Genomic DNA, 24,777 nt, shown 5'->3' on the forward strand with positions numbered 1-24,777 from the left:
TGGGCTGTCGTGGCTGGCGCGCGTCGCCTTCCTCCCAGTCGACGCGACTGGCCCTCTTCAAGTGCTTCAAGTCGCTGTCTGGCTCCTTCTTTCAGCTCCACTTTCCGAGTCCTTCTTTTAGTCCCGCTCTACGTCCCCCGCGTCAGGCATTCAGTTCTTGAGGTGCTGGCTTGGGTTCTTCTTTTAGGCCTGGTCTCAGTCCTTCGTTGACTTCTTCACTTTCAGTCCTTGAGCCGAGTCACGTGCGGACTTCTCCTCTCAGCCCTTTGCTTCCTTGTCCCGCACATGCGCTCCTTCTTTCAGTCCCTCTGGGACTCTGGACTCCGGCCGGTCCCCTCCTGGCAGGCAGTTTGGCAGCGGTTTCCACCTCTACATCCTTTTTAAGGCGGCGTTCCCCCGTGAGCCGGCTCGCCTGCGACACGCCTGCCGGATGAGACAAACAAATGGAGGTGAATGACTTTTTATTCCACGGCAATTTCGCGAGCATGTCCGCGTCGAACAAAAGTCTCATCAAAGGCGCTCTCGGGATGCCGCTTCCTCTCAAAAGGCGTCCGGCCGAGCTGGGAATTGAATCCCGAGCTGGTCGCTTTTAACTCATTCACTCCCAAAGACGTTTTTAAACGTCTTTTCAGACTTGGTCTAGAATTGGCTGGTACTGAATGAGTTAAACGCGGCGCTGGAAAAGCCGAGGCGAAAGGATCAAAGGCCGCCCAAAAGGGGGCATGATGGGAAGCTCGCTGGCCGCCGCACGTCAACATCCGCCACGGTAACGACGACGAAAAAAGCAACTCGGGGTGACGGCGGACATCCCGACAATGGGACGAGTCGGTCGCGCGCGCATTTTGGTGGGACTGATCGATCCCGGCCGGCCGGCCTCGTCGGCAGCCCAAGAAAATATCGCGCGCGGGTGAAATGGGAGCGGGACGGCCGAGTCAGCTTTTCCAGCGGCAAGCGGGCCAATCTTTCCGAACGCTTCAGCACATCTGTGGCCGTGTTTTGATCGGCGCATGACGTCAGCTCCACCGCGCCGCGTGTCCTGCAAAAAAAAAACAAAAGTCGAGTCAAAGTCCCCAAATTAAAAACAAAAAGCCGAGGGTCCAAGCAGTCCGCGTTCCGCAGGAATGCGCGCGCCTCGGTGGCTCTCCGGGACGAGGCCGCCGTGAAGCGTTTCGCCCCTTTCGGCCCTCCCGCGTCTCTCCTCCGATGGGCTCCTCCGGCGGGGCGAGTGGACTCGGCGCCCGCACCTTGCGTGCGGGTCAACCGATCTGGGTTAAAACAACAAGCCGAGCGGCCGGATCTCCCTTCTTTTGTCTCGCCGGGCTTTTCGTCAGCGCTCCGCGACGGGCCAAGAGCAACATCCCGTCACGCGGCCCCCGCCCGGCGACGACCGCTCACGATCAAAGGCGATGAGCTCATCCGCATCGCAAAGCCCCTCGGGGAGGCCGTCCCGACGTGCGCCGCCTTTGCGTCCACTGGCGCGGGAAGGAAGTTTTCCAGCGGAGGGAAAGAAATAATCAAATCAAATACGAGCCACGTAAAAGCCGACCGTGGGACGCGGGTTGCCGAGCGACGGCCCGAAAGAGCCGCAACAAACGCGCTGGGGCCAAAAGGCCCGAGAGCTGACGGCTGCGCTCTAGAACTAAAAAAAAAAAAAAAAAAAAGATCTGCCAGGGGGACGGGCGGATGTCACCTGCAAGCGGCGCCGGCACCATCCGGACGCCGCCAAGAGGCCTCGACGAGCACGTGGGAGGCACGCGCCAAATAGGCAAACAATCACGGCAAAGAGCGCGCAACACGCCCGCTCGCCAAAGCAACACGCCGCGCGGTTGGACCAAGAATATCTCCCTTGCACAATCGTACGAGGACACCAACGCCATTTTTTCAAAACACCTTCCCCCCCCCTCCCCCAACGCTCGCGTTACGTCATCCAATTCTTGAGAAAATACGCGGCGCTTCATATGCCGCCGGCGCACCACAAAAGTGTTGAGCATTTGACGGATCGTCCAGGATCAAACTGGGGAGCGCAAACGTTGCTCCAAAGACATTTCGAGGGCCCGAAGACAATCTGGAGTTGTTCCGCCTTTACAACTTCTGGGAATACTTTTTCTACATAGTTGAGGTTGCAGTCGGCTACGGTGCGGGAGTCTCGGTGCTCTCGGGCCTTCTGAGGGGCGGGGGGGGGGGGGGGGGGGAATGCCGCAAATCCACATGCGGATGTGTTGAAGGTAAGGAAATCCCAACGGCGCCGTCCAAAGGAAACCGTGGGAAAGAGCGCAAGAGAAGAATAGTTGCGGTCAACAGACCACGCACCTGCGGGGGCCCCCCGACACCTCCGGCGGCTCCATTTGAGGAGTGCGCATTGTGCCGGCTAAAAAAACCAAAAGCTCGCCGGGGGGGGGGGGGGGGGGGGTCTTTTGACTCCAAACGTATCGCGCAACAAAGTGCCTTCCGGCCCCAAAGGCGAATCGAAAACGTTGACCCATCCGGCGCTGAAAACAAAGACGAAGCATCAACGAGGCGTTGCTTCCGCCGCCCCGTCCTGGTTTTGCGGCAAACCTTGCCCACCAATGGGGCGAAAAGTCAAACGGAGCTCAAGTGGGGCCTTCCATTCTTCACACCTCCCAGGTAAAACTGCCTTTCCCACCGCTAGGAACTCCAGTGCCCCCCCCCGGGGGGGGGGCCTCAGCCTCGACACTGCATCCATTATGTTTAACCGCTTCCAGCCCCACCTTTGCCCCCCCACCCCCCAAAACAGCCCCAGGATCCATAAACGGAGACTCGGGGTGGGGGGGGGGGGGCGCTGCAAATCCTGCACTTCTGTTTTCCAGGCCAGACGCAGGAAATCGGGAAGTCGGCAGAGCTCGGGCTGGAAGGTATTTGGGGGGGATATGGCCAAGCATTGTTCCCACCGTCTTTGCGCTGGGGATGAGCTCCCACTTCGCCCCCCCCAGGCGCCGACCTGTTGCGATTCCCACAAACGAGGCCGAGCCAGAATTCAAGCGGCTTTTATCCGAACAGCACCAGGGGGGGGCAGCCCCCGTCATCTTTTGCTGGGAAAAACTAAATTGACAAACGCGGGGCGAAAAGGAGCTTGGGATGATCAGTCAGACGTGTTTTCACCTATTCCCCCCCCCCCCCCAAAAAGAGTGACAACTACTTTCGACGCAACGGGCTGGCAAAAGTGCGCATGGGGTCCCGCGGCGCACGGCTTCAAGCCGCCTCGCCCCGCCGACGGCTCCGATACGAACGGGCGCAACGGGAAACGCGCAATTGGCGCGCAGGCCCGCGAGCGTCTGGCGCCGACGTGGCCATTTTCGACGAGGACGCTCAAATTCAACGAGCACGGACTGCGAGCAAACCAGCGGGGGAAATTCACGGCGCGTTTCGAGAAGAGCGGCATCGGTGCCGAACTCGAGCACGACGGAAGCCGAAAAACAAGCGAGCGCTAACAGGAAACAGGCGGCCGCCGTATCAAGTATTTTGCTGCACGGACGTGACGAATGATCAGCGTGTTTGTTATGGCGGGGGCGGGGGCGGGGGGGGCTTTCCACTCGCAAAATGACCTTCACAGGTGGTCCCCGCCGTCTGTTGGCCATGCCATTGTTTTTTTCCCCATATTGGAAAAACATACAAAGGGCCTAAAGCCCCCCCCCCCTCCCCCCTTCACACACGTGCGACTTCCTTCTTCAAGCCGCAGCAATTTCCAGAGTCGGTGGAAGATGACGCTTTGCTTCCGGGAGCCAAATATGGAAGGCGAGCGTATTGTGCCAAGTCCAAAGGGGACGAGGCGGCGTCGGCTCGAGGCGGCGCGCTTTGCGGACGATCGACGGGGCCGCGAAGGGGGCGGCGGCGACAGGCCGAAAGAGGCCCCAGAAGGCCAAACGCAAGCAAAGCGGGAAACCCGGGACAAAACCTTTCCGACGAGCTCGGCGGCTCGGAAGGACCGCGGCGGCCGGCGGCTACGTACTTACCGCGAAACAGCGCGGAGCGGAAGGCGGAGACTCCGGACGAGATTTTCATCGGGCGTGGCCGCGCTCTGAAAACGTAACTCTCAGGTACGGTCGGGAGGCGCTCATCAAAGCGGGTCGTCCTCTGCGAGGACGGACAAAAAGACACAAAGCCGAGGCCGAACGTCACAGATTGCGCGAGGAAGGAACGTCAGCTTTCGCAACCAAAACTCTGCAACGGGCTTGGAATCGGATCCAATTCCCGCAGCGGCTCGGGCGAGATCGCGAGACGGGAACCGGAGGAGCCCGACCCGAGTCACAAAACACGACTGGGCAAGACATGATCTGCGAATGTGCTCCAGGAAGCGATTGTTGTCGTTTCTTTGTTTGTTTTCTTATTGGCGCAACATCACATGCTAATCCCCTTCATCACCCCCCCCCCCCAAACACGCTTCAGAGGCAAAACAAAACAAGAAGCAAAAAGTGGCCTTCCGCCCCTCCCGCTGATGACACACTGCGCCGCTAATGCAATCATTATCCTCGTACTCGCCAATTTCCTCGGCCGCTCGAACGCAAGGATGACATCGTGGCACGGTGATGAAGTCGGACGCGCAGCAGCCGGCTGCCGATTTGCGAGCGTCGATTTCTAATTGTTGTTCTTCCAACGTGTCGGATGGAGAACGGACCGCGGCGAAAGAATGACGACTCGCGTAGCGAACTTTCTTTGGGCTTCTTTTTAAAACCGAAACAGCTGTCGTTTGAGAGGTGTTGTGCAAACAACTCCAACTCGTTTGGTCGAAATGGGCCCAGCGGGCCAGCGCTACCGAACCGATAACGTTGCCGCGCTTGTCAAAAATGGCGGTTCCCGACGTCAAAGCCAAAGGATGCGTGGCGGTGGCGGTCCCGCAAGACAATAAAAAGTAGCAGCACATTTCTGAGGCGACTAGCGGGAAGTCACTGCTGGCGGACTGAGAGTTGGTGGGGGGGTGGATTCTGAAGGGGCGGGGGGGGGGGGCGGGGGGGGCGCAGCTCCAGACGCCTGCCCCCCGGGAGATGGATCACAGATGTCTGACCCCGGAAGGCCGCACTTAATTGTCAAAGGAAAAAAGCCTTGCGCTTTTATCTCCAAGGTATTCGTCCCTGGCGTCTTGCTTCGGTGTCGGCACCGTCCTGCGTAGGCGGACTCACTTTGAAAGCTTCGGGGGCTTTCGTCAGCCCCAAAAAGCCACAAGCCTGACAAAAGTCATTTCGGGGGGGGGGCACGTTCCATGAGCTAAAAGCTAAATTGACTATTTCAAAGAAGTTCTAAAGTCAAAACTAAAAAAGGCAGATAATGAGGGGAACAAATTGAAGGAAAACGCTCCGAATCTTGTCAGAATGAAGATGTGATGCAATGAGGAGAAAAAAAATAAAGCTGGACTGTTCGGATAAGAATGTATTGTTAGCGGCTCGGATAAATGCTGACGACGTGTAAAACGAGAAGGGACCAAATCAACCCTCCCCCAGCCCCTCCTGGTAAAAACACGCTTCTCAGCATCGACCTTTTGCCGTTTCGAAAACAGCGACTTTTTTGCCAAAGGAAAATGCTCTCAAGTGAGCGTTTGGTCTCGCCCTTGTGAAAGAAGTGGCGAGTTTTATTTCGATTCTGGTGTGTGAAAAAAAAAAAAAAAAAAGACAATTTCAGAAAATACCACTCGGGCCGACGCATGACGTTAGCTTTGTGCGACGGCGCGAGGTCCCGCGGGTCGCGTAACATTATCCCGAGTCGGCCTGCGAGTCACCGACGGAGTCGTCGCACCACAAATCAAACCACAGCTGCTCGGGCCATTAGCCAGTTCCGCGCTATGGGAACACGACACCAAATTAACTTTTACGCCACGCACACGCAGTCGACACACGTGCACTAACTCTTTCGTTCTTACCATTCATCAATTGTAGTCACTGGATGTTTTGAAAAAAATACACTCTGTTTTTAGGGAGCTATTGTTCTTAACTGAAGAACACGTTGAAATATTTTTATGGCGGGGTTGGGGGGGGTGGGGTGGAACGGATTAATAGCATTTCCATTCATTTCAATGGGACAAGACGATTTCAGGTCCAAATGTGATTACAAAAAAAAATCCCATTTTGAAGAAGAAGAAGAAGAAAAACCTTTATTTGAGTCGTTGGCTTTTCCGTGTTCATTTGAGGCGCGCGCAGCTGCGAGGCGTTCGCGTGACCCGGGCCCGCCTAACCATCAAACATCAGCACGCAGCTGCGTACGGCGGGCGGGAAGCGCTTTGATCAAGAATATTCGCGACGTGATGGCGGCCGCGGAGATGATGACGACGCCACATCGGCCAACTGCAGCGCACATCACAGCGAAGAATAATCAACACCACCAACCCCCCGCTACACAAAAAGGCATTCCGCCCCCCCCCCCCACATCTTTTTTTTTTCTTTTCGAGGGAGTGCCTCGTTTTGGGCCAGGACCCCACCCCGGAAGCCCCAGGGGCTGCAAGGAGGTTTAGGTGCCCCCACCGCTGACCCCCCTCCCCCTCCCACGCTGCCCCCAGCACCACCGCCAAAGAGAGCCGCCTAATCTAATCAAGAGTGCATGACTGCCCCGGCAATAAAGTTGCACGGCAGAGCGTCAACTCCCAAATCAGCTGTTTGGCAGCAGAAGTAGGACAGGAAGGCCACGTGGAAACGGCCACGGCGCCCTCATGCCAGCTTGCAACCTTATGGGGGGGGGGGGGTTCTTTCCATAACAGTCTTTTTTTTTTCAATAGCTTAAAAAAAAAAACATTTTTTAATAGAGATGTAATTTGTGGCAGTGCAAGTAGGACAGGAAGCCACGTGGGAACGTCAAAGGCTCTCCGCTGCACTTTGTCACATTTCACACGGACGTGACCTGTTTTCGTGTGTGTGTGTGTCCCCCCCGTTTGGAAGCTTGTCCAACATCTCAAAGTCGGAAAAACGTGGATGGATGACGCCATCGAGCCCAAAGTAACAATCGACTGGAACAAAAAAAAAAAAAACAGCTGTTTTATGTCAAGGCGGAAGAAGGCAGCATTGAAAAGAAAGAAAAACGAAATTAGCAGAGTTGGGAGTATTTTATAAGGGGGGGGGTGGCTTGAGGTCACCACAAATTTTTTGTTAGAACGAGTGAGTATAAGGCTGTACTTTTACACACACACACACAAAAATACAAATTGAAATCTGCCCGAGTTATTCATGGTATTTAGAAGAAAGCCATAGTTTTACCATTAAAAATATGTGAAAACTGATCATTTTTTCAATGATTCAATAAAAAAAAAAAAGAAACAAAAGGAATTTTACAAGCATGTTCATGTTACGAGAAAAATTGAAAACTCATCTCAAGTGTTCCATTGCGAGAACGGCGTCAAGCAAAATTTTTAATCTTATCAGCAACTTATTTTGGAGGGCAAAAAGTCCAAAAGTCGGGGAAAAAAATGGTCATGTCATGTCATATGCTCTTGGAATGTTTGTCTTTGAGAAAAAAAGGTGCACACAAAGGAGTCACATTACGAGAAAATGTCATCTCTTCTTGGCAAGGGGAAAAGTGTTTTTTTTGTCTTTTCTATAGCTTCTAAAATGCCTCTGAGAGGGATTTCAGGATTTATGAGTGAAGACCAAAGCGTGGACAACATCTGAAGCGCACGAAAGGCTCGCCATGTGGCCCACGTGCGCGAGGTTGTCGTTTTCTGCCACAAGCTACGCTCTCTAATTTCTGTCCAAGCGCACACGTGACGACAGGACGGTCAGCTTTTTCCGCACTTTGAAAGTTTCGTAACGCAGCTTTCCTCCATGCATCTGTGCCATACGCCTGCCAAGAATTACAGCGCAGCACTTTTTTGTGGCTTCAAAGAAGGGGAGCGGTGCTCCGCAGGGAAGGGATAAATGAACCCTGGATTTTTTTTTTGGGGGGGGGGGGGTGCTTTTGAAAGGTGCCCTAACACGGAACCATGAGGGACGCCGTGCGCCAGCACAAAAGACAAGCATTGTCACACAGGTTTATAACCCTAACCCTGCAAAAGAGCCGAGATGCATCCAGTGTGAAACTTCAGCCCTCCCGAAACAACAGAATTCACAGGTGGCCATACGTCAGTAACTTTTTCCTATTTTACACGGGAAAGACATCCCTTGTTTCACACAAACAGATTCCAGGCGTGGGCCTGTTTTTCCCTTTACTGCCCGACACCTGACACCAAAGTGCTTCGTCAACGCACTTTCAACAGCAGTCACAAAGGTAGTGAACTCACAAATGTATTCAACAAGCTAAGCTCACTAATTCGGTCAGCTATCTAACAACTGATTTACTGACACAATAAACTCACTGGGCACACTCGCGCAACTAATTCACCCAGATACTCATTCTTTTACTAACTCATTCTACTAACTCGCCGACAAAACGAATTCACCCATAAACCTAGCCGACTAGCTAATTCATGGGCCTACTCAACTAACAAAAATTCATCTTCAACCGGTAGCGGCGCCATCGCTTCCGCTTACCTTGCCCATTCAAGAAGTCAGCACGTCAGTCAAGGCCTACGTGACACTTGAGCGATGCGATATTGGGCTCAAAACTGGGGTTGCGAACGATCAAACGATTACGCTTGCCTATCCCTTGTATCGAGCATGAATAGCCAAGAATACTGATTCTTCATCGTGTACATCCATTATTTGGCAGTAAACTATCCATCCATATTCATGCTTAACCTCAGAGCCGATCCCAGCTGACTTTGAGCGAGATCATTCACGCTTCGCTTTATGGACAATTTGGGAGTCCTCACTAAGGCTAACATGAATGTTTTGGGATTGTGGGAGGAAGCCAGAGGACACATTTCCACCCCATAAAAGTGAGACAGTGCTAACAATTTGGCTTTTCAAACGGACGTCATTTTGAGAGGGCAAATATATTTTTTGCCCTGTGTTGTTTGGCTGAAAGTTGCCATCCCCAAAGCCCATCATCAATTTTTGAAGCAATGCCCCTTCTGTGTTAGCATTTCATGAACCCCAAACTCATCTGTTTGTACAGTACGACCTCGCGAGCTCACACCAGTGTCAACTTTTTAGCAGCCGTGAAACAAGCTAGCACCGTTTGGTATCGATCCACTATCGACCTTAAATAGTAGTTTCAGCTGAAATAATAATAACCGAAGATGTGTTTCACCAAGAAAGTGGCTTGTATCAAGTAGGGCGCTTTCCAAACAAATATGCATATATACATATGAAGAGAGAGGGCAAGAGAGCGTTCGACGGATGTAATATACAGTATATGCTATATAAGTAGAAAAGATATATTTTCACAATTTGTGACGTCATGTTTTTTTTTACCAAGTAGCAGATTCAGCACAATTCATCGTTCAATTCAATCCAACTTATGTTCACCCAAATAAGCTTGTTCGTCCCTTAGTCTTAACGGGCATTTCGACATCGAACTACAGTATTTCAAGCAGACAACAAAGATGAGCTGGATGGACGCCACATCAGAGGAGCTTCGAGACGAAAAAAAAGTGTGTCAGCTCGACTGCGACCAGGCGAGTATCCCGGTTGGGCTCCGAAGTGGAAAAGTAGGAAAAAATTGGGGGACACGTACGAAAATGTGCTTTAGTAGCGAAGTAAGACGAAATATCTCTGAACTTACGTGAATCTGAGGATGCTGCTGAGGGAAGCTTTTTAAAAACTCCCACACGACGATAGGTGACGACTCCCTTTGTCAAAGCGGCTGGACGTTTCCCCCTCTTTTTAGGCGTGAGATGAGAACCGGGCAAACTTTCCCTTTCCCTTTCCCTCGAGTCTGCTGCCTTCTGCTCTTTTTGGTTCCACGTCCTCCGGCGGACCGCAGAAGAATGAATGGCCGTCGCCAAGGTCCACCAAGTGGGCCAGCCCAGGCGGTGGCGAACCGCTGCTTCGGTGGGCGTGATCAACATGCCGGAGAGTCACCAATCACAGACCGGCAACCGGTAACAACAAATCCAAAGCGAGCCCCGGTGGAACGAGCCAATCAGGACAACGCTCGCGTTCCTCATTATGGGAGTTGGGCAAACCGCTTCGATGAAATTAAAAGAATATATAATAGTAATGTAATATATTCATGTGTTGAAAAAAAATCTTTTAAAAACAATAATGTAAATAATCAATTTTCGGGCAGATTAGTCACCAATGAAAGAGCGCTACCGGTAAGAACCAAAAGCAAGCCGCCGCGTAAGTAGCCAATCAGGATGCCAGCAGCCGCGATTTGCGAGGAAGACGATCGAAGTAAAAAAATAAAATAAAAAACAGTTATTTTTTCCCCCAAAGTGTAGTAATAATACTGTAATATGAAATAGACACAAACACTATGAACAGCAGCAAGGTTGCCACATCTGTCTCAGAGTTCTTCGGTTCGAATCGCAGCGTGGCCAATTTGCCGGGCGGAAGCTGACATCGCCAAACAGGGCACCAGCAAACGTGATTGTGGTTAGAAACAAATTCTTTTATGATTAGATTTTATTTAAAAATAGACAGATTAAAAAAAATATACCACTATTTACAATAATACAAATAGCAGTTATAATATAGTTCATTTTGCAAACGATTAAAAAATATACTGTATATCTGAAATCATGACAAATAAAGGTGATGATTAAAAAAATATATAACAATTGAATCAATACTATGAATATACCATGCTCTTTCCATGCTATATTCTATTTTGTACGTGAGCATATTTCCTTTAAGCTCTCCAAAAGGATGACTTGAATATCTGAAAGCAGCTGAGTGCTCCCTGTTGTCATCCGGCTCTGTGAGGCAGCCATCTCTCTTTCAATCCGAGTCTGAACCTTTTGATCAGGGAGGCTAACAGCTGAGTGACTAGCTGACATTCTGAAGGGCTCCAAAATCATCTTGTGGCCCACTCAACCAAATCAAGTATGGTTTTTTTTTTTTGGGCCAAGGCGGAGATGATCTGGAGGGCAGAATTTCTCTCTTCTGGACTGGCTTCTTAAAAGATTTTTGTTGGTCTTCTCCTATTGACGTGACGGTTCAAAGGTCGCTGGCCCTGCATGAGGGCTTGGGGGGAGGGGCGTCTTATTTGGAGAGGTCAACCGCCAAGGGGTCAAGGTTCAAAACGCCCAAGGAAAATGAGATTCTCCAACAAATTCCTGGTTTGCAAGTAGAACTCCAAGCCAAATTCCTCACCCGCTGACCACAAATAGCGTGCTAACCCCCTTTGGCAACAGTGCAATGCAGCTCTGATAATACATGAGTTTGCAAATATGTCCTGGAAAAAATGTCCAAGAAGTGGGTGTCAATCGCCATCCCTCTGACCATCTTAGGCCCAGGGTCCCCAGGCTCCAGCGGGGCCCGGGTCGCAGCGCGGGTCCTCGTCGGGGAAGTGGACGGGCAGGGCGCTCTGCTGGTGGTGGCTCAGGCGGCCCAGGAGGCGCTCGACCACGCCGGGGTAAAGGGCCGACACCTCGTTCCTCTCCTCGGGGTCCTTGAGCACGTCGAATAGCATCACGGGCTTCAGGGGCTCCGAGGCCCCCGGAGAGGAGCCGTTTTGGCCGGGTCGCGGGAACCAAACGTCGCAACCTGGGCCCGCACCAAAGGATTCAATGTGGGCTTGGCTTTTTCTTTGGATTTCTTTGCCTCAAAGGATTGAGGAGGACCATCGCCGGGTTTAGCTTTGTCGCATCATTGGACAAACCGCGTTTTCTTTGACTTTTTCGCACGATAGGCTCCAACACCGAGTAACACTGTTTTGTGGCATTTTTGCATGAAATAAATGTTTTTTTTCATTGTCTTTGGCATGAAAAGATGAGCTCTCGTTTGCGTTTTTTGGCCTGCACTTTTCTTTTTTTTTTTCATTTTATTCCATATAGGAGGAGAAATGTATTTTTGTGGTGATTGACTCTGCCACTGTCTTTTTTTTGTGGATGGCTTTTGCGCTCGACCCACGTGGCGCTCACCTGGGTATCCTGTCAGCAGCTTCCAGTTTGAGGATCTGATGGCGGCGTGGACGGACACGTTGAAGCCGGACCGGGAGACTCCTCTGTCGCCACCGAACGCTCGCAGACGCTTCGAGCCGGGACCTGCATGCAGACCGGGACACTCACAGTGTGTGGGGCCCGACACAACTACCGAGACCATCTCACTGACACAAAGAAAAAGTGGAGCCGAGGCTGAACTCTCAGCGAGGCGGACGAGTGTGGCGCTTGTGCGTCATCGACTTACACGGGGCGATATCGTTGTACATTGGGTCAATGTTGTGCAGCAGCTCCAGTCTGGGCGAGGCAAAGCCTTTGCTGGAATATAAACAAAGGTGTGTTAAACACACACACGGGGGTGTGTAAATCAAAAACAGCACACCCACCCGTAATGTGCGGTGACCGCAGCGTCTGATAACACAAATAACTCTCGGCCGTCCGCCTGCTTTCGCTCTCTGCGGCCAATTTGAAAGAAGCGGCGGGCGGCCGATGCGCGGCGGCCAATGGGAGCGCAGCGCCGGGACGCAAGGGAGCACTTTGTGGTGTGGTGACCTTGGGTTTCACCTCCTCCGCCGCGTCCACAATTAGGCAGCGAGCGAGAAGAAGCGCTCGTCAAAGCGGACCCTGCCGTCGTGAAGGAAAGACAAACGCGCAGTCGTGCGGAATGTCCGATGTTGGGCCTTCTTGCATCAACCAAATGAGGGCTGAATGATTTGGAAGAAAAATCTAATGGCGACCCCCCCCCCCCCTCAATACTGTGATTGCGATTTTCCGTGTGATTATTTTTATTCCAAGGTCTTCTTCCCATATATTTATTTTAAGAAACACAAGCCATAAATTAATCTGTATTATAATAAAGAGCATCAAATGTAGTCAACATGATAGATAAATGGCCAACAGATGGCAGTATTGTTCTCTTTTGGACGAGACCGCAGCGTATCAAAGCGGAAGCTCATGACCATGGCAGATCTTTTGACTGTTACAAGCAGCTTGTGATTGATGACGGACACACATGACTAGATACTACAACGACTATTAAACAGCGAGCAAATATTTTGTAAAGTCGTCTAATGTAAAATTGATAGAGTGGTGATTATCAAGCATCCGTCACCTGATCGTGTTCCAAACGTCGAATCCATCCAGAGGCTTGGTGGCATTGAGGCGCCCCCCCGCCAGTCCCACCAGCGTGGGCAACCAATCGGAGACGTGGACGAGCTCCCGGCTGGCGCTGGCCGGCCGCCGGAGGAGCGGGCCGGACACGAATCCCACCCCGCGGACTCCTCCCTCCCACAGCGACCACTTCCTGCCTCGCAGCGGCCAGTTGCTGGCCCCTTGGAGCGTCTGGCCGCCGTTATCTGTCCAAGGGACCGAACCGTGACACAATTCAGAGCAAGAAGCAGATTTTTTTTTAGAGGGGGGCGTTTTGCTTTGCTTCTGGGGTGTCATTCCACAAATGTTGATCAATTAAGTTCACAAGGTAATTTATTTCAGAAAAAGGTGTACCAATATGAGAATAAAGTTGTTTTTTGGACTATATAATCAGAATTTCTTATCCATGAATTGGTGGTGTGCATGCGTACCTGTGGAGAAGACCAGGACAGTGTTGGCCCAAAGTCCGGCCTGGCGCAAGGCCAGGCTGATGTTGCCCACCGCCTCGTCCATGGCCGCCACCATGCCGGCGTACGCCCGGCGATTCGTGTCGCGGATGAAGGCGTAGGGCGCCACGTAGCGCTCGGGCACTTGCAGGGGCGAATGCACGGCCTGCAGCGCCACGTAGAGGAAGAGAGGCTGAAACAAAAGCACCAAAAGTCTTGATATTACAAGAAGAGTCATGATGTTTCAAAAAAAAAAAAAAAGAAACGCGTTTCGGGTGTGTGTGTGTGACTGGTCAAAGACACCAAGTCACCAACAATTTTTTTTAACCTTATCTTGATAAAAACTGAATGTACTATCGCTGTATTATTATTATTGCTGTTGTTATTTAGTCGTTACTATGATTAGCATTTACGTTAAGGGAGCGCTCACCTTTTTGGGGTCGTGTTTGGCGATGATCCGGACGGCCCTCTGGCTGAACAGCTCAGTGGAATAAGCGCCTTTGTATCCCGGTGCGGCCGCTTCCTCCTCCCGCAGGTCCAAAGCGCAGCGGCTCGAGTTGAGGGCAGCGATGGGGCTACAGCGGATGTGAGTGTAGTAGTCCTCGCTGCCGGTCAGGTAGCCTGGGGAACAGATCAAAAAAGCGGCGTTAAGATATCCGAAGGGAAGAAGGAGGCTGCACAACTGTCGCCTCGCACGATGACGTGAGGGGAACGCGTGGCGCGTACAAACCAAAGAAGGAGTGGAAGCCGCGGCGCGTTGGCAGGCAGTCCTTTTTGTACATGCCCAGGTGCCACTTGCCCACCATGTGCGTGGCGTAGCCCGCCTCGGACAACAGCTCGGGCAGCAGCGTCTCGTCCAGCGGCACGCAGTACGGCTGACACGGCCAAATGATCTGGTGCTGCATGCCCGTGTGGATCTGCCGACCGTCAAACACGCAACGTGCTGGTGAAAAAAGACCAACCCGGGGGGCGAACGACAGTGGCCGCGCCGAAGCCGCTTCTTATTTCACCGTCTGCAGGCGACAGCGCTGATGCGAGGGGGAGGCTCTGTATCACTTTTGGATGGATATTTCAAAGGGGAGATTTCTAAGCCTTCAACTTATAACGATTTGAAAAGGCGTCAGGGTGGCTGGGAAGATACCTTTATTCGGAAAACATTTTATTTATTTTTTTAAAAAGGACAATTGATAAGTCAAGGTATCGTATCGGTATTCGCAGATACACTCAAAATAATGTGAATCAGACTTGGGTGCCCCAAAATGTGATCAGGGAACAGTAGGTCAAGCGAGGCAGGGTTATTCACATGGCAAAATCTATTCAAAAGGCAACTCAATGTGCTTCACACAATCAAAAGTAAAGCATTCACAAACCAAACCGACATTCAAAAACAACAAGTGACTTCCCAAAATTCCTTCAAGTGACAACAGCTAAAAGTAATTACAAGACATTCAAAACCAGAGCAAAGAATAAAACGTATTCAAATAAGTATTACAAAAAGGACGTCCAGCGAAATTGATCACAGGCATTACGAGAAGCAGTACTAGAAATATTACTCAAAACACTATTAACCCTATTATTAACAGTACTAGAAACAATACTACAATTAGCATCGTTAGCAGTTTCCGAAACGGTACTAAAATTCTGACGACAAACAGCACCTGAAAAAAATACAACACACCGTCGTCATTATTATTCTAACAATTAATCCCCATTATTATTGTCAATTATCACCATGAGCACGATTACGTGGCCGTAGATTTGCTAAGGCCCCAAAGAACTCACTGGGTTCCGGGTACACCGGTGTGTGACGATGCCGGGTGCAGTGCGGTATCGTTCGGGTGTCTCACCTGGTAGCGGCCGGTCATGAGCTGATTCCTGGACGGGGTGCAAAGCGGCTGGACGTAGTAGTTTTCCAAGCGGACCCCCGCGGCCGACAGTTTGTCCAGGTGAGGTGTGTTGATCTCCGAGCCGTGGTAGCCCACGTCGTACCAGCCCAAGTCGTCCGCCAAAATGAACACGATGTGCGGCTGCTTGGAGCCCGACGCCGCGCGGCAACCGACGGTCAACAGCAACGCGAAGAAAGGAAGCTTCACGGCCATTATCTCCTACCAACTGTGGCGGAAGTGGCTGTCGCAACACCAAGTGAAGCGGGAAGACCGCCTTGTGGTTTGAACGGTTCAGGGCCGCACAAACATATGCGGATGTCAATGTTTCGTAAAATTCATCTGAACTAATCGGCACATTTTGCTGTGAGAAGGGGAAGCCACTCAAGCCACTTAAGCCCGCTCCTTTTCTCCACGACTCTTGAAAACTCTGCTGTCGACTCAGCAGCCATTCAGGTGACGGGAAGGAATGTCCCCCGGGTCACGTGACGAATCGGGAAGTGGTCACCAGCAAAACGGAAATGACGTTTTTTTTCTTTACTAATATAGTAGGAATTTCTTGAAAAATCTGACTGAAAGGTCTTCTAAATAATAACAAAACAGTAATCGGTACTGATATCCAGACAATAGCGAATTCTATATACTTTATTTCTCAAGGTAATAGCGTACAGTATATTTATTGCATATGTGACGGGTTCTGCATATATCAATCCGTTACACATATCATTAAAAAAATACATTGATTATAAAAACTGTACAAATGTTAATTCTGTCACGCACTAAAATGGCAATGACATTATTTCTCTGATTGTACCAAACAAAAACCATGGAATTAGAAAATAACATTGAGGTTCAAGTTTGTCCTAAATCGAGAAAGCAAACTTCTTTGTGCCCACGTCACGTGATCCCTTGTCGGCATGTGGCGATGTTGTCACGCTTTGCTCGTGGCTCTGTTGTGCAGGCGGGTCCGCGTGGGCTCGGTGAGCACCAAGGGCTCCTGGATGACGGCGGCCGGGTACTTCCTCCCCAGCAGCTCCACCTCCACCTTGTGGCCGACCGAGGACAGCTCCACGGGCAGATAGGCAAACGCCAGGCTGTGGTGGGCGCTGTAGCTGTAGGCCCCCGATGTGGTGTTGCCCACCACCTGATTGAGTAGAAGCGAGTGAGCGAGATGGTGGGGCGTGTGGGGGATGGGGATGGGGAAGTGGGAGGGAGCGGCTCGGATCGCAAATTGGGTGGAAGCTTTTTGGTGAATTATCATGAGAATTTGGGGGAATTTTGTAAATCTTCCAAATTGGAAATTTTTCATGGGAATTTATGTGAATCTGTCAAATCTGTAGTTGGAGAATGGTGCGAGCAAGGGTCTTCTGTCCCCTTCCTCAAAGCGATGTTATCCTCTGTAAATCTATCTAAATATAAACATTTTGTTGTCATAAGCAGGCCTCTACGCAAAACAGATTGCTCATCCAGCATATGCAAATCAACAACTCTTTGAATTGGAGTTTCTTCTCACGGGGAGTCTCTAACTTTGAAAACACAAGGGATTTTGCAACCCGATCAGCGGCCGACAGTGGCGGCGGCTAACCTTTCCGTCGAGCCACACCGTCTCGTTGCCCTCGGGGTCAACGTCCTGCGTCTCCACTGCAAGGTATGACAACTTCCTCTTCAGGCCCTTGGCTTTTATCTCCTGAAGCGCCGCCTTGCCGATGAAGTCGGCGGGCTGTTACTCCCACAAAAAAAAAAAAAAAAAAAAAAGAAACTAATAGGTGTTGTGATTCAAAGTGTAGTGACAAGGAACCCCATTTTTTAAAAATATGTAATCTCGTCTTTTTGTATCGTGGATTAAACGGGGGTTCAGCAACTGCGTGCTGGCTCGGCTAACAAACGGACAGAAGCAGGAAGACACACGATGATGACAGCGGCAGAAGAGTCGCTAGCGGAATGGCTAGCTTTGTTAGCACGCCAATCACAAGTTGCATGACACATGATGGACTGAGGAACGCCGGCGGAGGCGGCAAATTGCTAACGCAAAGATGAAGGTAGAAGAGTCGCGAGCTCGCGGAGCAGCTTGTTAACCAAGCGGAGGTTACACAGTGTTACCTTGTTGAGTTTGATGAAGTAATCTAAGCCCGCCTCCAGTGGGTTGGTGTCACAGTTCATCTAGAGAGACGAGCAACGGAATGATGAAAAAAAAAAAAAAAAAGCCTTTGAAAAGGGATGCGCGCGTCAGTCTTTGTACCTCGGCTCCCCAGCCTCTGAAGCCCTTCTCCAGCCTGAGGGAGGCCATGGCGTAGGTGCCGAAGTTGTCGATGCCGTCCTCTCTTCCCGCATCCATGATGGCCTGATAAACTGCCGCCATGTCCTTCTGGTCGACGTACAGCTCCCATCCCAGTTCGCCTGAGCGCCACGTGCACCGGAGAGGTCAACAACAATGCACAACAACATAGGAAACCCCCCCCCCCCAAAATAAAAACATACAGCCCTTGTTTTTTTTTTCTTGCACAACAGGTTTTCATAAAAAGGATCCTATAATAATATAATGATTATAATGAATTAAAGGTCAACTTCAGGAACAGGTGGAATTGTTTTCTGAAACGTCACAGCTTGAAATAACGTCTGTTGTGCATGGTCAAACCTGTGTTAGAAAAAAAGTCGTCATTTTTTCAAATCTGCCCTCCTCCTCTAAAAAAAAAAAAAAAAAAAAAAAAAGGTTTCGGGACACGTGAAAGCGACAAAACAGAAAATAACATCGAGACAATATGACAAGAGAAAATCGGCCGGGCCGCGTACCCGTGTAGGAGATCCTGATGGCTCGGAGCACAACGCCGGCCAACTGGATCGACTTGCACTGGAGAAATTTAAACGCCGGATGGCTCATGTCCTCCCGGGTGAGCTTTTGAAGGACCTTGCGGGAGTTGGGTCCCGCCACCCCCAGCACGCCGATTTCTTCCGTCACGTTGGTGATGTCAACGTCGTAGCCGCCGACAGCCGCTTCTGTCTCGATCCACCTGTCGGACAAAAGGAAACGTTGCTATAGTGACGTACGTCGTCCCAGTCCCAAACAAGCGCGCGCAGAAGCTCAACGCACACCAGAGCGTTGTTGCAGAGTGCGGCCCGGCAAAGACGTTGTCTCTCAGCACCGGTTTGAGAAGTGTCAAAAATGTGTCCTTACGGCGGTTGCGTTGGCGGGTTCCGTCACTCCAACTAGCAATAATCGCTTGAGACTGACGAGCAGCAAAACCGTCTCCTCCTTATCTGACAATATTCTTTGCCAAGCGTCCAAAGCCAGGGAGTAATTGTGCAGTTTAGTTAGGAAAGTGCGCTTTGTTTGGAAGCTGGTTCGAGCGCAGGAATTATGGAATATTCTGCACCTTCGGGAGTTGGGTGTATCAGCAAATGTTGTTGGCATGAGGATGTTAGCACGTTTGAATACATTCCAATCGTGATCCTCATCAAGTCTTTGCGCAGTGCGCCAGATCTACTGGACGGGCAACATGTGGAAATTGGGCCAGATTGCCATGAGAGTCCGCTGCGGGAAACCGATCGGGGGGGTTGAAATGAAGCCTCTGATTTACGGGCCGCTGGCTGGGGCTGCGCTAGCAGCTGCCGCAACGTTTTGGGTTTCGACCATTGTAGCGGAGTTGCCCAATGCCATCCTTTCAAGGGGCGTCGCCGAAGCGTTCAAATCCGTGTTCTCTCGTATGAATTCATTTGTCCACGCTCAATGTTTTGCCCGTTTCACGCCGCCAACCCGCGAGGCAACGGCAAGAGACGTCTTCTCAGCACGGTATCGTTTTCACCTGAGGTCGTGGAGCTCTGATCCTGAACCGGTGATGAGCAAAAACTCTCCCGGCGCCACCTGGGTAACGGTGACTTCGGCGTAGACTCTCCCGGCGGGCGTCAACATGTGGCTGATGTTGGTCTGGCCCACCTGAAAGCGCGAGAGCGTGACGCCCGGCCGGGGCCGTTGGGCCCGACCGCCGCGGTTGGACGAGGGCTCTCACCTTGGGCAGGGTGTTAGCAAACAAGCGGTCCAGCAACTTGTGAGAGTCCTTCCCTTTCACAACGAATTTGCCAAAAGGGCTCAGGTCTATCACGCCCACCTTCTCCATGACGAGCTTGCACTCTCTGCCGACGGGTTCGAACCAGTTGGTGCGCCTGAAACTGGGCCTGGCCGCGGAAGCCCGAGAAAAATCAGCGCTCAACTCGTCCGGGCTCCCGGATCCATGGCCACCTTACTTGTATCCGGTGTCGTCTCCCGCTTTGTAAAACCAGTGAGGCTGCTCCCAGCCGGCATGGAAGCCCATGGACGATTTGTCCTCGAGAAGATCATAAACGCCGCTCCTGCGGTAGGTCGGTCGCCCCGCAAAGCGCTCCTCCTTGGGGTAGCCGACTAGGGGGGACAAGGAGTTGAGGCCCGTGTCATTTGGTTCTCCGGTCAGCACCAAATTCATCACCACGTCAACGCAATCGGCCACGTTCTTCCGGGTGACAAAAAGTCCAAGCGGACCCGTTGTTCTTACCCACGTTATTGAAGCCGTAGGACTCCCGGGCTTTGGCGCACAGGAAGGGTACGTCGACCCAGCTTCCGTAGCGGTTGGGGTCACATTCGATCAGGTCGTACGGAGGCTCGCCGTTTCTAATCCAGTCGCTCAGGAATTTCCCAACCCCGCCAGCGTGGATCACTCCATACCTGAGCACACCAGGCAGTGGGGAACGGGCGTCGCCGTTGCCGCCGAAACGCCGTCCCCTCGCGACCATACCCGAATCCGATGGCCGTCCAGTAGTTGCGAACTCCTCGATGCGGTCCGAGCATGGGCAGTAGGTCGGGGGTGTACGTGATCGGGCCGGACACAATATTGATGATGTCGGCTTTCTTTAGCACGGGGACCATCTCCATGGCCATTTCCACGTGCTCCATGATCCGGTCCAGGTCCGACTCAAACAGCTCCTTGCCGAAACCTGGAGCAGCGCGACAGAATCTTTCATGACTTGCACCCCCCCCCCCCCCCCCCTGGCCTGTTCACTCATTCAGTACCAACCGATTCTGGACCAAGTCTGAAAAGACGTTTAAAAACGTCTTTGGGAGTGAATGAGTTAATGGACGATTGACTAAAGGAGGGCTGAGGAGACGACGGGGAGGACGCGATCGAGCTACTCGGTCTCACAGGGGATGCCTCGGTGTAAAATCCAAACTATACTTAAGTTCCCCATTAGGAGACAATCTTCAATTTTGTCCATTTCCGCTTTCTTACCGTTTATTCCCACAGATTCCCCCTTCATTACATGTAAAATTTCCAACTTTGCAAAATTCTGTAACCCTGGACCAGAGATGGGGGGGGGGGGGGGGGGGGGGTCCAGGCTTCCCTGCTCGGACCGTAGCCGCGACCCGGATAAGCGTAAGACAAAGGTTTCTTGCGAACGCACAGACCCGGGGGTACGCCGTCTCGAACCCAAGAGTCTTGCAGGACCATCTTCTCCATCTTTTCGTAGGGCCCAAACAGAAGGCCGTCCCTTTCCTGCCGCAGGTAGTACGAGCCCTCCAGGTCTCGGATGACGGCCAGCTCCTTCTTCAGGGCCTTGACCTCTGGCACGGTCGCGGTCACCACGTACTGGTGATGCACCGGAATGGTCGGATGCTCAAAACCGATCAACTTTCCCACCTCGCGGGCCCAGAAACCTGAAACCGCAGACGTGGACATCAGAATCGCAATGTCACGGAAACAAGCGCGATACCGTATTCCCCATTGGTGGCGACAATTGTTGAAGGTTCTCGGCTCCAAAAAGCTTTTCATTTCTCGATCAAATGATCTGGGGAAAAAAAACAAAACAGAAGTAAGATCTGTTTTGTCGGTAATGTGTCCCTTGTTATCTTGAACTAACGAAGCAATTTTTGTTACTCGCTTTAAAATGGAAGCAAAGCTATGGCAACACGTTTTGGAGTCCGGCCGACGCTAGCTTGCACTTTTAAATATTACAAGAAACGAGACAGGTAGTGCGATTTCTTGGTTTTATTTTGAAGATGGATGTAAATGAATTAGAGGGAAAACGATAAAGTCTATTCCAAACTGTCCTTTTACTATTTCTTTCCACAAATAGTCAGTGTAATTGCTTCCGATTTCCTTCCACCGATGCCCGCACTTGCTCAATGCGTGAAAAATATCTCCGGGTCCATGTGTCGCCGTTGTGTGACATAATTCAAAAGTATCGGTAAAGTCCAAGGTGCGTGTGTACTCGCCACCTGAACGCTGAGGCTCACCGAGTCAATAAAATGTACTCGACTGATAAAAGCTCACCCAAATGAAGCTAAGCGCATGTCCACCAAGCAGCTGTCAATTCCAGGCCAGTTGGTGAAGTTATTTATATCCGTCGTGGCCGGCGGATACCAGGCAAATCTATTGAAACTGATCTTATCGGGTCACATAGCGGAGGACTGATTGACTCATCTGAGCTCCGATGCCAACTACTTTACCCGCGCGTGTACTTTTTGCCCCTTTTACTCAACTACTTTTTAGATCTTTGCTTTGAACTATCTTGCCTTGTCCCGATGGCGCTGTCAAGCAACATTCTCGCTCGGTTTTAGGAGGGAGCGGATCCGCAGCGCGGTTAAGACCGGCGACGATGTGGCCCTTTGGTTTTGACCCGAGCATTTATCAAGGAAGCGACCTCCTAACTCCTCGTATTCGCGCCACAAAATGTCATCTAATTTTAGCGGATCCTTGCGGCTGATACTGCGTTCCATCATCGGAGATTTGTGCTGCTTTTCTACCTCGGCCTAGCCACGCTTGTAATCTAAGCCGGTACCGTTTTTTGATGGTTTACTCCGATGTTAATTATTGGACAATGTGCTCGCGAGAAGGTTCCAGAGAATGGCTGCCAACAAAATCCCTTCTGAAAACCGCCGGGACCCGGTTGGCGTTAGTTTTCCCTGAACTCACCCAGCAGTGAGTGGTCCGCGGGTACAAAAGTCAAGAGTTAGATAAGATTTTTTTTTTGGATGGAATGCTGGCTGAAATTGGGTCGACTCAAACTTCCGACGCCGAGTAAAGCTTTTGCGGAGTACACGACTCGCAAAAAGTTGATTTTTGGTGGGACTTTTCCAGTCTCTCTGTTGCCGTTGTCGTCGCTCAGTGGGGACTTGCCTCTGAGAACACCAGGCCGGAAGCCTCACGCAAGCCTCGAGCGGGGCCTCGCCCAAAATGTTCACACGCGCGGGACGATGGGGTTCAAACCTGTGGCATTGACGACGCGGTTGGCCCGGATGGTTCCGCGAGGCGTCCTTACGTCCCATTTGCCGTCGGCCGTGGGTACGAGGCCCGTGACCGGGGCCGGGTTGTAGATCTGAGCGCCGTACATGCGAGCGCCCGCAGCCAGCGCCATGGTCAAAGAGTAAGGGTCGATGTGGCCGTCTCCCGGCGTGTACAGACCGGCCAAGACCTAAAAAAGGTGGACGCCGACCGCAAAAGGCTCAACGAGGACGGGTCAGGGTTAGGAGAGTTAGGGGAAGGGTGGTCAAGGTTAGGAGGGTTGCTTGAGATTTCAAGTTAGCACGGTCAGGTCCGGTCTTCGTTCGGTCCACGAGGCACGATTAGCGAACCTCGTATTCGGAGTTCACGGGCCATCGGGTCAAAGCCTTGACGGGATACATCTCGCACGCACGCCAAGTCGAGTCCTGACTCTACCTTGTCCATGTTGAGCAGAGGGAAGAGCTCCTGGACCTTGTCGGGCCCAATCATGTACTGCTCCGTCACGTGCCAGTGGGTGCGGGTCATCTGGTACCTCATCTCGTCCACGCGGGCGGCCGTCGACGCGATGCGGACGCTGCCCGGCTGGTGGAAGCCCACCGCCTGCTCACGACGAGACCAAACGTGGGCAGAATTTGTCCGCGTGAACTCTCAAGTCATCGAGATCTCTCCGATTCACGCAGCGGACAATTGTCGCCGAAACGTCTTTGACGGCCAAGGACAATCCGGTTGCCTCAATTCAACTTTTGCCCAGCGCCGGCGCTGAGCATCTTCGGACGGACCGTCCGAGACTCGGGGAGCTCACCTGTCCGGTCTCGGATTCCAGCCGCTCGTACAGTTTAATGCTGTCATAGTGGACTTTCTTGAGGTTGATGCCCGGATGGTAATAGGTGGTCAATCCGGCCTAGGATGGCGAAAACCACAAATCACACTCAACTCTCAGCCCGCGGACCCTTTGCTGTGCCCGATAACCTGAAGCGTGCAACGAAGGCAATAAGACACACTTTTCTAAATGGCAGATGCGCAAGTTCAACGTCGCAGCATACTGCTGGGTCGCAAAGGTTGGAACACCCAACGTGGAACATAGAAGTCCTTTTTCCCAAAATACAACCGAAGCAACTTTCGCTTCCGGACGCAAATTTTCAAAGCGAAACGGCAAATCTCGTCAAGTCGCGCGCTTCAGGTCCAAGTCGAGTGGAGTCATAATGCGCAAAGCAAAAGGGCAGGCCCAGTACCGCGTGCCAAGTGGATCCGGCGGTCAGCTCGGACTTCTCCAGCAGCACCACGTCCTTCATGCCGCTTTTGGCCAAGTGGTAGGCCACGCTGGTGCCCACGCAGCCCCCTCCGATGACCACCGTCTCGGCCGTCTCCTTCCATCGCTTGCCCAACGCGGAAGACGGGTCGCTGACGGGATGGGGAAAGACATGTGGCGCGCCAAACTTTTTTTACGGGGGGGGGGCGGCTCGCAGACTTCTTTGCTATGATTGCCATGTTGAACTTCCAGTGATCGGCGCAAGCGTGGCACAGCAATTAAAGCAAAGTTAACACACTAACTTATTTTTTTTTTGGGGGGGGGGGGGAGTTGTCCCATGATAAAATATAACTACGTGTTGACAAAATTGGGAAAAGTGACATTTAATTGTGAGGTAAGTTACAGAAAAATATTTTAGCTATTTTTTTTCTCATGATTACTCATAAAAAAAAAAAAACGAATGTTCGGATAACGCCTAAAAAAAAAATATCAGCAAATATATGATTTCGTATTAGGCTGAAAGCGCTGTGTATAGCGCTGCTTTAGGTCCAAGTATTTTGTTCTTCTTCTAAAAAAAACGCAAGCAAAGAGTAAATCAACGGCGCCTCTGCTGGTCGCAGCCGAGCATTGAAATACCTTTGCGTGCATTCTTTGCTGTCCATCACCATTTGTCTTCATTTGTCATACATGTGCTTGCAAAAAACAAGTCAGTCAGCCGGTGGTCCGTCTCACCTTTGCTCATCTCGTTTTGTCGCCGTGCAGCCGAACGTCCGCGAAGGCCGAAGCGGGGGAAGTGGACGGAAATGCCTCCTGGATCGTAGGTGCACCGTGAGCAGCTTCAACATGCGAGCGGACATGACTCCCCTACAAAAAAAATAAAATA

At 51.5% G+C, this 24,777-nt stretch overlaps 2 protein-coding genes across 5 annotated transcripts; both read right to left on the reverse strand.

Moving 5' to 3' along the window:
* Positions 1–235: 235 nt before the first annotated feature.
* On the reverse strand, positions 236–15,891 carry arsb (arylsulfatase B). 3 transcript variants are annotated; one of them, XR_015103411.1, is made up of 9 exons: positions 15,363–15,888; positions 14,246–14,432; positions 13,946–14,136; positions 13,501–13,708; positions 13,032–13,275; positions 12,168–12,238; positions 11,903–12,025; positions 3,972–4,092; positions 276–423 (listed from the first exon to the last, which is right to left on the reverse strand). XR_015103411.1 is itself a non-coding variant. In XM_086134249.1 (8 exons), the coding sequence occupies exons 1-8, from the start codon at positions 15,612–15,614 to the stop codon at positions 239–241; spliced, it is 1,461 nt and encodes a 486-aa protein (XP_085990375.1). In that variant the 5' UTR covers positions 15,615–15,888; the 3' UTR covers positions 236–238. The 3 variants fall into 3 exon arrangements, 2 of the variants coding, with proteins under 2 accessions (XP_085990375.1, XP_085990374.1); XM_086134249.1 differs by lacking the exon at positions 3,972–4,092 and having other exon boundaries at positions 236–423; XM_086134248.1 differs by lacking the exons at positions 276–423; positions 3,972–4,092 and adding an exon at positions 10,416–11,525 and having other exon boundaries at positions 15,363–15,891.
* Positions 15,892–16,027: 136 nt separating this feature from the next.
* On the reverse strand, positions 16,028–24,770 carry dmgdh (dimethylglycine dehydrogenase). 2 transcript variants are annotated; one of them, XM_086134244.1, is made up of 16 exons: positions 24,627–24,770; positions 23,878–24,046; positions 23,448–23,546; positions 23,081–23,245; positions 22,631–22,835; positions 20,830–21,078; positions 20,162–20,360; positions 19,922–20,091; positions 19,638–19,791; positions 19,403–19,568; positions 19,199–19,329; positions 18,189–18,406; positions 17,638–17,795; positions 17,499–17,558; positions 16,984–17,118; positions 16,028–16,542 (listed from the first exon to the last, which is right to left on the reverse strand). In XM_086134244.1, exons 1-16 carry the CDS (start codon positions 24,749–24,751, stop codon positions 16,330–16,332), a joined length of 2,616 nt encoding a protein of 871 aa, XP_085990370.1. In that variant the 5' UTR covers positions 24,752–24,770; the 3' UTR covers positions 16,028–16,329. The 2 variants fall into 2 exon arrangements, with proteins under 2 accessions (XP_085990370.1, XP_085990371.1); XM_086134245.1 differs by lacking the exon at positions 16,028–16,542 and having other exon boundaries at positions 16,982–17,126; positions 17,498–17,558.
* Positions 24,771–24,777: the final 7 nt, after the last annotated feature.

The sequence above is a fragment of the Hippocampus guttulatus genome, chromosome 17, assembly GCF_054856545.1.
Source record: "Hippocampus guttulatus isolate MCC_2025c chromosome 17, RoL_Hgut_1.0, whole genome shotgun sequence".
NCBI classification, from domain to species: Eukaryota; Metazoa; Chordata; class Actinopteri; order Syngnathiformes; family Syngnathidae; genus Hippocampus; species Hippocampus guttulatus.

Bases quoted from the DNA above. Each gene is read 5' to 3' on its own strand.
- dmgdh (XM_086134244.1), bottom strand. From the start codon at position 24,751: ATGTCCGCTCGCATGTTGAAGCTGCTCACGGTGCACCTACGATCCAGG. The intron at 19,792-19,921 runs GTAAGAACAACG...TGTCCCCCCTAG, and splicing joins CTACGGCTTCAATAACGTGG to TCGGCTACCCCAAGGAGGAG. The intron at 17,796-18,188 runs GTACGCGGCCCG...CGTGGCGCTCAG, and splicing joins CATCAGGATCTCCTACACGG to GCGAACTGGGATGGGAGCTG.
- arsb (XM_086134248.1), bottom strand. From the start codon at position 15,614: ATGGCCGTGAAGCTTCCTTTCTTCGCGTTGCTGTTGACCGTCGGTTGC. The intron at 12,239-13,031 runs GTGACGGATGCT...TTTATATTCCAG, and splicing joins GACGTTTGGAACACGATCAG to CAAAGGCTTTGCCTCGCCCA. The intron at 11,526-11,902 runs GTGAGCGCCACG...GTGCGGGCCCAG, and splicing joins GCTGCTGACAGGATACCCAG to GTTGCGACGTTTGGTTCCCG.